Source organism: Ovis canadensis, chromosome 10 (genome assembly GCF_042477335.2).
Source record: "Ovis canadensis isolate MfBH-ARS-UI-01 breed Bighorn chromosome 10, ARS-UI_OviCan_v2, whole genome shotgun sequence".
NCBI classification, from domain to species: Eukaryota; Metazoa; Chordata; class Mammalia; order Artiodactyla; family Bovidae; genus Ovis; species Ovis canadensis.
The window spans coordinates 68,377,370-68,390,728 of record NC_091254.1 but is presented as its reverse complement, the minus strand read 5'-3'; the positions used below and the strand labels follow the sequence as shown (position 1 = coordinate 68,390,728).

The window sequence follows — 13,359 nt, the reverse complement described above, 5'->3', positions numbered from 1 at the left end:
TTTCATGGCTGCAGTGATTTTGGAGCCCCCCAAAATAGTCTGTCACTGTTTCCATTGTTTCCCCACCTATTTGCCATGCAGTGATGGGACCAGATGCCATGATCTTAGTTTTCTTAATGTTGAGTTTTAAGCAAACTTTTTTACTCTCCTGTTTCACTTTCATCAAGAGGCTCTTTAGTTCTTCTCTGCTTTCTGCCGTAAGTGTGGTGTCATCTGCGTGTCTGAGGTTATTGATATTTCATTTGAGGATAGTTTTATTATTAAAACTGCATAAGAAAAAAGTTTTATCTTGGTAAGCAAATTTAAGACTGTCACTTTTGCTGTTTGCATTAACTAAACATGCTGCACAGTTTTTCCGTTAAAAAGTATGTGGGTTTCATTATGCCAGAGTAGTTACAGTCAGGAACTCACAGTTTTGTTTTGCTTTTTTTAGCTCTTGACTAAGCTGTGCAGGGTCTTTGGACCCTGACCAGGGATTGAACCTGCACATCCTGCATTGAAAGTATAGTCTTAACCACTAGACAACCAGGGAAGTCCCCAAACCCCACATATATATTTTTGCTGAATGAACTTAAAGGTCTTTATCCACCTTTTAAAATTCTCTTGCAGAAACTGCCGCTCTGTCAAATACCACCTTTACAAACAAAAATTATTTTCCTTTGGCGAAGAAGGAAAACCACCCATCATTGATTTAACCAAATACTCGTAATCATAAACTTTGTCTTTAAAACAAGGAGGCTAGTTATTGTAGTTGCTTTTATTTTTGTTATACTTGTGGTGCCTGCTTGATTTTTAGAAGTTGAAGGGAGTATGCTCTTTTTGGGAGTTCAGTTAATTGCAGGGAGTAGATGAATATTCAGCAACCTGTCTTTTAAGGCCCTTTCTAATCCTGAGATTTTATGAGTCTATATTTACCTTTGCCCTTATTCTTGTCCCTCAGTGCAAGAGCAGGAATCATGTTAGGGGAGAGCTGGGGAGTGAATTGGGCTTTAGTTTAGGAGGAGGTGATGGGTGCTGAGTGGGAGTCATAGAACATACAGTGGTTGACTCAAAGAGGTACAGTTACTGTTGACTCCCTCTCCTTTTTTATGTTTTAATACTTAGTACATTTTATTAATTTTAATTATTTTTGTAATTAGGGAAAAAAAAAGAAAAATATAAATCCATAGATTAAAGCAAGTTTTAAAAATCACCTTCTCAAGTACCGTGCTCCAAACAGACAATCCTTGAATTCTTTAAGATTGATGTCTATTTAAGTCATTGAAAAAATGATTAATAAAAAGCCTTTTAAAATACTTTTGTGGAGAGAAGTTATTTTTCATGGGATTAGGATATAAAACCTATGTTTATTGACTCCTATGAAGCAGTTTCCTGAAAGGTGTAATTTTCCTTGGTGGCCAGATCAGATAGAATTTAAGGTAGATATTTTATGTCCCTTGGAGCTGGACAGTCCTACCAAACATTTTATCATCAACTCCAAATATACCACCATCCAAACATTTGGTGCTCAAAAACTGCTTTCTGAGCCAAACCCAGTACTCATTCTTAAGGGAATAGTGAACCCAAGATAATCCCAAGTGAGAGGAGTGAATTATTGTTGTGTTCTTTTTCCCATACTTTTCAGAAAATGTTTAATGTGTATTACATTGGAATCTCAAGCACTGACTTTGTATCTCAAAGTTAGAAGAAATGAGATTGATGTCCCACACGGTTGTAAAATGCCAAAAATAAGTAGAGCTGAAATGAGTTAAAGCCGAGTATTCAAAAAGGCCAAGTGAAAACTTCAGATCAAGGGTAGCTGTAATTGAAAGGGTCCAAATAAGTATTTAAAACCACTCCCTGCTGGAACTGCTAAGATTTCTGAATTTCAAATTGGCATTTTATGTTTGACAAGGTGACATTGTATAAGAAATGTATTGTAAAACACTGCTGTACGATAGGAAAATGATTGAATGTAAATATTTCAAGATGTGGACCACTGTTCAAATGTTATCATAAATCTTTGCCATTGTTTTAGGGTGTAACTCTTCATGCATATATGAGCTGGATTGATAGCGCCAGCACTTGGGGAGGGGAATCATCAGCAAGTTTCTGCCTCGCTGTCAGCACTAGCGTGATTTGACCACAGAAGTATCCTATTAGGTCTTTCCTATTATTATCATATGCTTGTAATTACATAAATGGGGAAACCCTCTTTTGAAGATAGTACATCTGCCCTTGCTCTTATCCTGTTCATTGAGCAGTCTGAAATGTCACTGTTACATGAAATTAGGATGGGTGGAGACAGTTTGCATTCTTAAACTTTAGAAAGAAGAAAGCTTAAACTGTAAGGTTAACTATCCTTCCATTCCTTGCAGGTTTGGAAGGTTTACAGTAGCTGCTCTGCAGTCCAAAGTAGAGCAGTATGAACGTGAAACCAATCGTCTCAAGAAAGCACTGGAACGAAGTGATAAATATATAGAGGAACTGGAGTCTCAAATTACACAGCTGAAGAATTCAAGCGACGAGAAGGAAGCGATGAATGCCATTTGTCAGAGAGCACTTTCTACAGACAGCAAGGGAAGCAAAGGCACCGAGGAGGATATGGCATCCAAGAACCAAGGTGATGGTGCAAGAAAGCAGCTAGGCTCAGCCACCTCGAGTTCTCACCTGGCAAAACCTTCTAGCAGTTCTGTCAGGCAGGAGGGCACCAGCAAAACAGAACCAAATTGTTCTAAGAACCAAGACCTGTATCAGAAGCGAGTGGAAACAATGCTCACTGTGACAGATACAAGTATGGATACCTATCTGGAAAGAGAGTGGGGAAATAAGCCAAGTGACTGCATGCCCTATAAAGATGAAGAACTCTACGATCTTCCAGCTTCTTGTGCTCCTTTGTCCCTTAGTTGTCTTCAGCTCAATACGCCAGATAATAGAGAGAGCTCTGTAGTCAAAGCAGGAGGTTCTAAAAAGCAGTCAAACCATCTTAGAAAATTGATGTTTGATGATTTCTGTGATTCTCCGAATGTGTGTAATAAAGATTCTTCAGAAGATGATAGAAGTGAGAGTGAAAAGAAATCAGAGTGTTTTACTTCCCCGAAGACAGGGTTTTGGGATTGTTGTTCCACAAGCTATTCCCCCAGCTTGGACTTTGAAAGCTCAGAAGAGAACACAATAGCAAATTGTGTTGGAGAAATTTCTTCAAAATTGAGTGAGAAACCAGGTTCATGTTTATCCAAGAGGTTGAATTCTCTCCGCTCTTTTGAAATGAATCGGACAAGAACATCCAGTGAAGCATCAATGGATGCAGCTTACCTTGACAAAATCTCAGAGCTGGATTCAATGATGTCAGAGTCAGACAACAGCAAGAGCCCCTGTAATAACGGTTTTAAGTCGCTGGACTTGGATGGGTTATCAAAGTCATCTCAGTGCAGTGAATTCCTTGAGGAAACAGATAAGTTGGAAGAAAGAACTAAACCAAACCTTTCTAAAGGTTCTCTAACTACTGATCAGTTAGAAAATGGAAATGAATGGAAACCCAATTCTTTTTTTCTCCTCTCTCCATCTGACCAAGAAATGAATGAAGATTTTTCACTCCATTCCAGTTCAAACCCAGGAACCAATGAAATCAAACCACCAAGTTGTTTGTTTCAGACTGAGTTTTCCCAGGGTGTTTTGTTAAGCAGTACAAACCGGCTATTTGAAGATCAAAGGTTTGGGTCATCTTTGTTTAAGATGTCCTCAGAGATGCCTGGTCTTCATAACCACCTTCAGTCTCCTTGGTCTGCTTCTTTTGTGCCTGAAAAAAGGAATAAAAATGTGAATCAATCAGCAAAAAGAAAAATCCAGAGCAGCCTTTCCAATGCCAGCCCATCAAAAGCAACTAAAAGTTGACAAATTAGAAAGATGTCATTTATGTTTTTGTCCTGAGAGGAATATAAGGTTTTAAAGTTACTTTTTCTTCCCCTCATAAAAGCTCTGTACAATTTTGAATTGATAATCTTTAGTCAGGTGTCAAGTCAGAATGGTGGATTAGCCTGTACCCTGGATACTTTTGTTCATTTTGAAGAGTTTAGTCTTTCATTTTCATTTAGGGATCTTTTTGACCAGAGAAGTTAGGGAGAGGGTTCCTTTTGTGTCTGGTTTTGGTATATTTTGTTTTCTTGAATCTTGATTTATCTATTTGGATACAATGACCTATTAGTAAGTCTCCGTTATCTTCAGAATTTGGATTTCTTAAATAAAAGCTTTGGTGCAGTCTATATACTGTTCATAAGACACTTTTCTTTAAAGCTTCTTAGGGTGGAAATTCTTTTTCCTGCCCCTTTTAATTTATGTTTAGTGATAGTCTTTTATTCAAGGCCACGATGGAGAAACAGCACTCAAACCTTAGTCCAGTACTCACTGGCTTTTTTTTTTAGGTTTTACATATATGTTTGCATTTTTAACAATGTGTTTTGTCCAGTTTTTGTGAAAATATGTTGCTAGGAAGAGAGAAATCATTTTCTGTATGAAAATATTTGTTTTATGTCTGGTAGCTCTCATTCTTTTATCTTTTTGTGTGTGTTGAAAGTCAGAAATTTGCCTACTTTAGCAAGAAGGCAGGTTTGGAGAAGATTAAACATGGTGGCTTTTCATTATTTCAGATATACAGGTGCAAAAGCACTCATTGCCAAGTTCTTGATCCACTTATGCCCTAGGGGAGCTTTCTTTGGAGTGGTACAGTTCTTGTTTGCATGTTACTGTTCTTCATGGAAACTCTGTATGCATGGTAGCAGTCTTGCTTGCACTGTTTTACTTACTTAAGAAGAAGAAGTTTCAGTTGGCTAAAAGATTATCTTTTATGTAGGACAGAAAAAAAGATTGTTTTTCATGAAGAATGTTGAGAGGAGGGTGAGAATAGGTGAGCTAAGCACAATTTTTAATTTAGGTTCTTAAAAGATATATTCTAAACATGTTTGGTATGCCCGGATAGGCCTTTAAAAATGGTTTGTATGTTAATGACTTGTTTATCTAATGTGCACTGAACATTTTACATTAATACTGTACTGTTTTACATTAATACTGCATGCTTTTCTATGTGAACTGAATAAAGGATGTCATAAACACTGTAATCCTTGTTGTTGTCCCATGTTGAATTAGCCTACGAAGACCAGTACAACTTAGCATTTTTTATTGTATTGCTTTTATTATACAGGGGTTGGCAGACTTTGGCCAATGGTCCCAATTTTGGCCTGTGCCTGTTTTCCTGAAAGGCCTGTGAACCAAAAATGTTTTATACATTTTTATGGTTTTTAAAAATACAAAGAATATTTCGTAACACAGGAAAATGATATGAGGTTTAAATCTCAATATTCCTAGACAAAGTCTTGTTAGAACACAGCTGCACATTTTACAGTTTATCCGATAGGACTCCTTTAGCACTGGTAGAGCAGAGCTGAATAGTTGCAGCAGAGACCATATGGCCCACAAAGCCTAAAATATTTACTATTTGGCCTTTTACAGAGAAATTTGCTGACCTTTGTTATAATTGACTCAGGATTCAATGAAACCATAGAAATATAAAAAACCACTTTTATGAGTTGGAAAATCATGACCTCTGCTTTTAAAAATAATAAGAACCCCCCCCACACACACACAAAAGGCTTAATGTAAAGCGTAATTTTTGTTCTATCATATTTTTTCCAATAATTATTTGTGCATGACTTTGTCTTTCTGATAATCTTTAAGTTAATGGATAAACTTTCATAGATAACCGCCATTTAAATATCTTTGACAATGTAGATATGCATTTGAAATTCTATGAAATGTAGAAATCTAAAATCTTTCTGAATAGAGTAAACTTGGGGGTAAACCTCACTGTAATTCTGTCTGTAATTTTTTTTATTTTTCACCATGAGTGTGTTAGTTTTTAATACAAACTGACACTGTGTCATGGAAATGCAGAGTGTGTAGCCTGATTGACTAATGCCTAATGGGGGTGAGGGTGTCTCTCTTGGGCTGGAGTATTTCCCAGCTGCTTCAGAAACACTGCTTCATCCTCTCTAAAACACTAACTCATGTATCATATTAAAATAACCTGACATTACTCAATTAGAGGAAATAATCTGTGCAGGATTTGATTTTAATGACACTTCTGTACTCCTAATCTCTTTACCATAATTTCAAATGTCATGACAAATATGGTAGTCTCATTTTGTTGTTGTTTAGTCAGTCATATCCAACTCTTTTATGACCCCATGGACTGTAGCCCACTAGGCTCTTCTGTCCATGGGATGTTTCAGGCAAGAATACGGGAGTGGGTTACCATTTCTTCTCCAGGGGAACTTCCTGACCCACAGATTGAACCCGAGTCTCCTGCATTAACAGGTGGATTCTGTACCACTGAGCCATCAGGAAGGCCCAGTCCCATTTTAAAATATGTCTATTGTATATACACACTCAAATAAAAACTACCTTTTATTGATACCAAGTACTCTGCTAGCCTCTGTCTTGTATAATCTTTTCAAACTGAGCCAAGAATTTTCTCCAGTTTACCAATAAGTGAATTGAGAATTAGTGATCACAGAGCTTAGAACCCTGTGCTGGAACTGGGCCTCAGACTCCAGAGGTTGTAGTCTTCATCCCTCAAGTGTCAGATGCATGGGAGCTCACATTTGCAGGCCAAAGGATGAGTGGATTTGAAATTTCCAAGGATTCTTTTTAAAGTATTTTGGAAATATTAGTATGTTTCTTTTCAAGTAGCGTTTAACTCCTGCCTGTGCCCTGGGTCTAAGTCTGCTCCTAAATGGAAGCTCAGTGATGGGAATTATGTGTGTGCTACTTTTAAGTTTATAAAGATTCACATTAACTCTGACATTTAGACGAATTTCAAAATAGCACTAAAACTGTTTGAAAAAGATGTGCAAGTGGTAAAGGGGAAAGACATACCACTTCATGTCTTTATAAAAACAGTACCTTTTGACTGCTCATCTCTTTAAAATGCTATGGCTAAGCGAACGTGGCAAGATGCTAGGTATTTTTTTGACATGACCTTTAGTGTTTTAGTTTTTAAGATCTCCATCCCATCCAAAATTACATGTCTTTTTCCTTTTAATGGATCAACTGAGCCTTAAAATGGCAGCCATTAAGATATATAGTCCCTTAATATCAAATCTGCTGTGTTTTCTTATAAATTCATATTTACTGGTTTGAAACCTCTAATGGTACTGCTGAACAAGGGAAGAACTTTGGTCTTGATTCTTAAGGTGTTTCTATATACTTGCTGCTGCTGCTAAGTCACTTCAGTCGTGTCCGACTCTGTGTGACCCCATAGACGACAGCCCACCAGGCTCCTCTGTCCCTGGGATTCTCCAGGCAAGAACACTGGAGTGGGTTGCCATTTCCTTCTCCAGTGCATGAAAGTGAAAAGTGAAAGTGAAGTCCGCTCCATCGTGTCCAATTCTTCCCAACCCCGTGGACTGCAGCCTACCAGGCTCCTCCATTCATGGGATTTTCCAGGCAAGAGTACTGGAGTGGGGTGCCATTGCCTCTCTATTTACTTACATGGTATTCAATTATTCAAAGTGTAATTCATGCACTAGAATTTTCCCCCCTCATTTTTGTACCTGTGAATGATATATGTAGAGAACAGTTTCATTTTATGGAGTTTGGCCTATCAGATTAGAAGTGTTTCCTGAGGCCTCTTAAGAAGGTCTCTGTTCCTATTCTAGGGAGTCCTACCACAGTCTTTGCCTATCATGATGTAACCTGATCCTTTTAATAATACTTGGCAGAGAGAAAACCTTTTAAGCAATGATCTCAGAGTGCATAGTGAACATTTATTGCCTAATTCTCGGAACCCCACTCAGAGAGGAAGCATCTATTAAGTTGCAGTTTTCTTTTAAGAACCCGTCTGAAGCTTAGGCTCGGTTGATCTTCAGTCTGCTCTGACAGAGGCAGTCTAGAATACCTTTGATTGAAGCTCCACTTGAAACTAGGTGCATTCCTAGGTCTGCTTTGTCTTAACAGGGAGTGGATCCTCTCCAGTGTTAGTTGGATTAACCAAGTGTGGAGAAGTGTGCGCCTAGTGTGACATAATTTGAGGATGTAAAGATCCAATACCCTAGGGCAAGGATTTCACATAGGCATATACCAAGGAGGACCTAGGTCTGGCCCACTCTAATTCTCATGTAACATTGGTGAATACAAAGGTGTCTGCACCGGGGATAGCCTGGAGCAGAGAGGAAACCTGGTGGCTTCTGAAGTGCTATTTGCATTGGGTCTTTAAGCACGGATAAGAGTTTGATGCAGAAGATAACATCTACTTGCGCGTGTGTATCCGCTATCCTGCAAGTGGGCGCCTATTTCTCAGACGTCTCAGAAGAGGTGCTGAAGAAACCCTAATAGGGCTCCTGATGGACAAAGGCTTCAGCCTGAGCTGTCAAGTTTGGCTTTGGTCTGCCTCCTGTCTCTGAGCGTCCCCTGAGACTCCAGGCTCGCCCTCGCCGCCAGAACCGGCGGCCTGCCGGCGAGACTGTGACTCCCTGGGCGCTGGAAGGCTCAGGAGGTGGCAGGGCTGGGCCATCATCTGTCCATTAAGCCGAGGCTTGGCGCTCCGAGGGCCGGAAGGAGCGACCTCGCTTCACTCACCGGGTCATCTTCGTGCTGGGGGTGGGGAGGTGAGGTCTGGCCCGTTTGTCTGGGCTGGGATCCCGCTTTCTTTCCTCTGGTTCCGGCGAACCCCTCCTTCCCGGATTCTCGAAGCCAGTGACGCTCCCCCACCTCCCGCAGGTTCCCGGGACTACAGCCCTGCCCGCGCCCCTCCAGCTCGAGTTTCCCGCGCTCTTAAGGGCGCTCTCAGAGGCTCCCGTTCAGGCTCCACCCAAAGAAGGGACCCGCGCTGAGGATTCCTTTCCTTTTATTACTACTCGCGAAACCTGGCGATTAAGACGCGAAACCAACAAAGAGTTTTCTTTCTACCTTAACCTTGCACACAATCCTTTAACAAATTAATTAATCCTAATGAATTAACACTTCATTTATTTAAACGCTCTACAGTCCATGAATTAAATTTTCATGCAGTGATTAAAGGCTGTTAAAATATGCATGATTTCGTTAAAATTTTATAATAAATCAGGGCAATGTGTTACATGACAAGGCAACTATTTCCCAGTCCCTCGGAAGGGGCTTTGATTTGTGCAGGCAGCGGGGAGGAGGGGCGGCTGACGACGGCGCGGGCGAGCGTTGGAGCCGGGCGGCAGGACCCAGCTCCGCACCTCGGCGTGCGCACTCGGCTTAGCGCTCTGCTCCGCGGCGTTGGGACCCTCCAGGGGATCCCGCTCCCGCAGTCAGAGCCGAGCCTGCGGAGTGCGATGGGCGTTTGTTATCCGTCCCCGGAACTGCACTCTCCGGGGGCTGGGGTCCTCCGCTTTCCTTTAGCTTGCGCGAGCGGGCGTTCGGGTAGGAGCGCCGCGCCGGCGGCTCTCCGGGGACAGGAAGGCGACACAACTTCCATCTCGTCGCGTGGGGTCAGGTGTCTACTGTAGAGTTGATGGGTTCGTTGCCGTTCTTAACCAGGAGACCTCGAAGCCCCTTCTCTGACCAGCGCGATCTCCCTTTTCGGAAGAGGCCGGGGCGGGGGAGCTCTGCTTCCCTTGGGACCTAAATCCCAGGGGCCCCGTGACCAAGCTTAGCGGTCCCACCCTTGTCACTGGGACAGCGAAACTGGTTCTGGCAACTAGCGGGCGGGGGAGGCCGGCCCCTGTCAGGACGGAGACGTGGTCATGCATCATCCTTAGGGCTTTCACAAGGTAGGTGGGTTTAAGTCCACCGAGGGGTTAGGGGAGGTATATATACATAGATATCTACAAATGTAGCGGCCAAGAGTAATAATGACCAGCAGTGAACTTTACTGCCTCATCACCCAGGTCGCAAGTGTATCAGAGAGTGGGGTGGTCGCAATGTTCCCAACGGACGTTGCCTTTGAATTAAACGGCCAGAGGAACGAAAGCAGTAGGTTATCCATCTGCTTCCTCGAGAACCTCCGCCGCGGAGCTGATCACCACGGGCCTCAATAACTCACCCACGGCCTTTTGGGACCGAGCGAGACAAGCGGCCTGGGTGCGGGTGGGACAGGAGGTAGAAAAGGAAGGAAGAGGCCTTCAGGAAATCTACATGCTCTCGCAAAGAGAGGCTGGCTGTGGACTCGCGCCTTGAGTTGGGCTGGGCCTCGGGGGTGGCACAGGACTGGGCAATCGCCCAGGACGGCCTGGCTGGCAGAGCGGGCCAGGCGGGCCAGGAGCCCAGTCCCTGACCCGCGGGAGGGCTGGGCGGGGATGCGCGATGGGTAGAGAGGCCCAGGGTCAGAGCTGCCCAGGCTTGGCGCTCGCACGGCCGCCCGGAGGGGAAGCGAAAGTCCGCCAGGAGTCCCTCCTCTGTCCCACCCTTCGGACAGACGGTGTCCGAGGGGGAGGGGGTCTGAGGCCCAAGTGCATTCCCTCCCCCAAGGACCGATCCCCACCCCCCAATTCTAGGCCTGCCACTTCCCTGCTGACCAGTTCAGCCTCATCGCTGAAGGCAAGCCAGGAGGCCTCGGAAGCCGGCCAACTCCGGGTTCTGGCGACTTCCCCCAACGCAGGGCGCTGGCTGCGCGGTGAATGGGCCGAGTGTCTGGGCAGGAGCCCAGAGGAAACGGGGCGCCCCGGATCTGCGAGAAGCAGAGCTCCCTCTGGGGCCGCCCGGGCTTGCAGGTTGGCCCAGCTCCCCGGGTTTGGGCAAGAACGTGGGGTCTGACCTCCTCCCCTTATACACGCACAATCTCCACTCACTTCAGCTGACATCCCTCAGTACCGCCCCCATCCCCATCCCCGTCCCTGAATGTGGATTAATAAATCGGGTTCAACCTCGGGGAGGAGGGGCGGGTGGGAGGTAGGGGCAGACTGTCCCCGCGCTCCTCTGGAGAGAGAAAGGCTGCCCCGCGGGTGGCAGCTGTGCAGCGGGCGGGGTGGTCAAAGGCGGGGGGCATTCACCCCCGGCCCGTCCCTCCCTTGCGCGGCTTCTCTCCCGCCGGTCTTCACTCCCACCTACCAACGTCTGCTCCCTGAGCTGGAGAAAGAGGCGCTGCCAAAGGAAACGTGAAGTGGGGCCTGCCAAAGAAGGAGGAGAAAATTAATTAATGAGGGAAAGAAATGTGCCTCTGATCCAGATGATAGACTCCCTGTCCCTGGGGGCAGAAATTCCTTGGAAATCAATAGCTGTGCATTCATTACCTCCCTCTTGATAAAATGCAAAGCTATGAGATGGGGGAGGAGGGGATCTGTGCTGGTCATTAAACAGGGGAAAAAAAAAAAAAAAAAACCCTGCCCAGAATTCTATGCCAAGGCTCTGATCCCATGTGGGTATCACTAGTTCAGGCGCGGGCCATCCAGTTACTGCACTCGCCAAACCTGGAAAACAAAGCAGTGACATGGATGGACTGGGCCCCAGTTGGCCACCTTTCTTTTCACTGCCCTGGGGAAAGTAGGGGAAAGCTTGATAAGATCCAAGGAACTGCCTGCAGACCCACCACCATCTCCCACTCTCTAGCCTGGAACTGAGGCCCGGCAGGGAGGTGGCAGGTTGATTCTCCCAAGCATCATCCCCCACCAACTCCCTGTCTTTGCACCTTGGTCTTGCCCTGGACCACAAAAAGCACCCCATTCACCTGTAGCTACCCTACTCTCATAGACTGCCTAGAGGGCAGATACCTGAATTTTATACTTCATTTAATCTCCAGTGTCTTGCCCTGGACAAGATGGGTGCTCAGCAAGTATTTGAGGAAGGAAGGTAGGGTAGAAAGTAAATGAGGGAGGGATGAAATAAATGATTTCAGAGAAAGAGCTGTCTGGAATCAAGATATCCAGCTCTACCTGGGGACAACAGGCCCTTCTGTTCGAATCTGCATCCTTTTTTAGGTAGAGAGGAGACCCCTTAAGTGATCTTCCCTCTGACCGGCCTCCTCACCGCCCCCCACCCCAATGACCCTGGCTTGCTGAACTCCCTTTTGCTCCCTGCCCTTCCCATCTGCCTTCTCTTCCTTCTTGCACACATGTATTGTTCTATGGGGTATTTTCCCAAGTGCCAGGGTACACACAGATGTGCTCTATCTAAATGGGCTTCCAATCCGTTACTGGGAGGGGTGGGTAGTGAGTTGGTAAGTGTACCCAATTAGTGAGATACTCTGGGCAAAGATCTGCCCCCCACCCCCAACTGAGCCAGTTCACTCAAGTGAACTAGGAACAAAGTCTCAACAAGAAGGTGAAGTTGGTACCCTCTCAAGAGTTGGAAGGTAAACTGAGATGGGCTTCGGGGGCTCCCCCGCCACACCGCCACCAACGCAGGGTCCATGTAGCCCCAAACCGGTGCTATTTGAATTTGTTTCCCCTGCATTCTTTGGGGTCCCTAAAAGCCACTGTTTCCCTGGCGGGAGGGGGAGACAGGATCTAGGCGGCCCCCCTCTTCGGGGCCCTTCCTCCACCCTACCCCCCTGCCCCCACCCCCGAAGGATAGCTCAGGGAAAGGCCGCCGTAGGTGTCAGGAAGGATTAAGTTAAGCCTGGACACCCGGTGCGACAACTACCGTAGACTCACTCGCTCCCTCCAGCGATGTCCTGGTCGCCGTCCATTCCCCGTAGAGATAAAGTTGCATTTAGCAGTCCCAGGGGACCGCGTAATGGATGAAAACAAGGTTCCTTCTCACACTAGCAAGTGAGCATCCTTCTTACTCCCCTCTCGAGCTGCAAGGGGGTGGGGGAGAGAGAAAGGTAGCGAGAAAAGAAAAGAAAGAGAGGGAAAAAAGCCCTGGTGACGCCTGTGGGCTGTTCTTGGAATGTGGGTAGTGAATGGGTCCGCTAAACACGCTCGCGTTGATCCAAAGAGATCCACGAGAACGCAAAATTAGGCTTATAGAAATGAATCTAATCTTTGGTGGAAATACAGATCTCATTGGTGTGAGACAGACCGGAAAGATTATCTATCTGATCTCTGCCTCCCACAAGCAGCCCCTTGCTCTCTCGCCGCAGATGCGATAACATCTGGGGTCTTATTATCACCCTGGGCAAGCGTTGAGTCCCTGGGGACTCGGGCACCTGAAACTGGGTTCCCCGGGAGCCCCTTGATCTGTCTGCCACATAAGGGCCATATAGCAGGTTGGCTAATTGATTTATTCTTCCTACGTTTTGATTTCACAATAATAAAATAAAAATAATTAAAGGTTGGAACAGAGCTTGAGTCCGGTTCTTTGAAATTTATTTGAATTAATTTTTTAATCATGCTTTTCTATAAACTGGCTTGATTCTGTCTCCTATTGAAGAAAAAAATGTGTGTGTATACATCTATTTATAGATAGATGCATATTGAAAGG

The 13,359-nt window shown here is 44.9% G+C and overlaps 1 protein-coding gene across 1 annotated transcript in view; it reads left to right on the top strand.

The window, feature by feature from the left end:
* OBI1 (ORC ubiquitin ligase 1) overlaps positions 1 to 5,093 on the top strand; it is a 42,315-nt gene extending 37,222 nt beyond the window's left edge. Inside the window, exon 6 of the mRNA XM_069601862.1 lies at positions 2,358 to 5,093. Within this exon, the coding sequence (XP_069457963.1) occupies positions 2,358 to 3,873 (1,516 nt within the window). The 3' untranslated portion in view covers positions 3,874 to 5,093. The remainder of the gene's footprint in view (positions 1 to 2,357) is intronic.
* Positions 5,094 to 13,359: the final 8,266 nt, after the last annotated feature.